The 214-nt window shown below is 72.0% G+C and overlaps 1 protein-coding gene across 1 annotated transcript in view; it reads right to left on the bottom strand.

The window, feature by feature from the left end:
• Positions 1 to 3: 3 nt before the first annotated feature.
• Positions 4 to 214, bottom strand: part of LOC103923485 (potassium/sodium hyperpolarization-activated cyclic nucleotide-gated channel 2-like) — a gene marked incomplete at its 3' end in the record, with an annotated part of 12,256 nt that continues 12,045 nt past the window's right edge. Inside the window, exon 5 of the mRNA XM_009331847.1 lies at positions 4 to 207. Within this exon, the coding sequence (XP_009330122.1) occupies positions 4 to 207 (204 nt within the window). The remainder of the gene's footprint in view (positions 208 to 214) is intronic.

Below are 214 nucleotides of genomic sequence, written 5' to 3'. Positions count from 1 at the left end.
GGAGAAGGGGAAGGGGCTGGGCACAGCCTGGGCGTACTGCAAGCGGCGCATCATGTGGGGCGAGCCCAGGCCCATGGAGCCCACCAGCGGGCTGGCCATCTGCGGGCAGAAGCTCATGGCAACGGCTTGCTGGAGGGTGGCGATGGCGGAGGTGACCCGGGGCTGGACGGGGGTGTACATGGCTGTGTGCCGCCGCAGCGCCGCCCCCTGCGCC

The sequence above is a fragment of the Pygoscelis adeliae genome, unplaced genomic scaffold, assembly GCF_000699105.1.
Source record: "Pygoscelis adeliae isolate BGI_AS28 unplaced genomic scaffold, ASM69910v1 Scaffold239, whole genome shotgun sequence".
Taxonomy (NCBI): Eukaryota; Metazoa; Chordata; class Aves; order Sphenisciformes; family Spheniscidae; genus Pygoscelis; species Pygoscelis adeliae.
The sequence above is the reverse complement of the archived record's forward strand: the minus strand, read 5'-3'. Positions and strand labels throughout refer to the sequence as shown.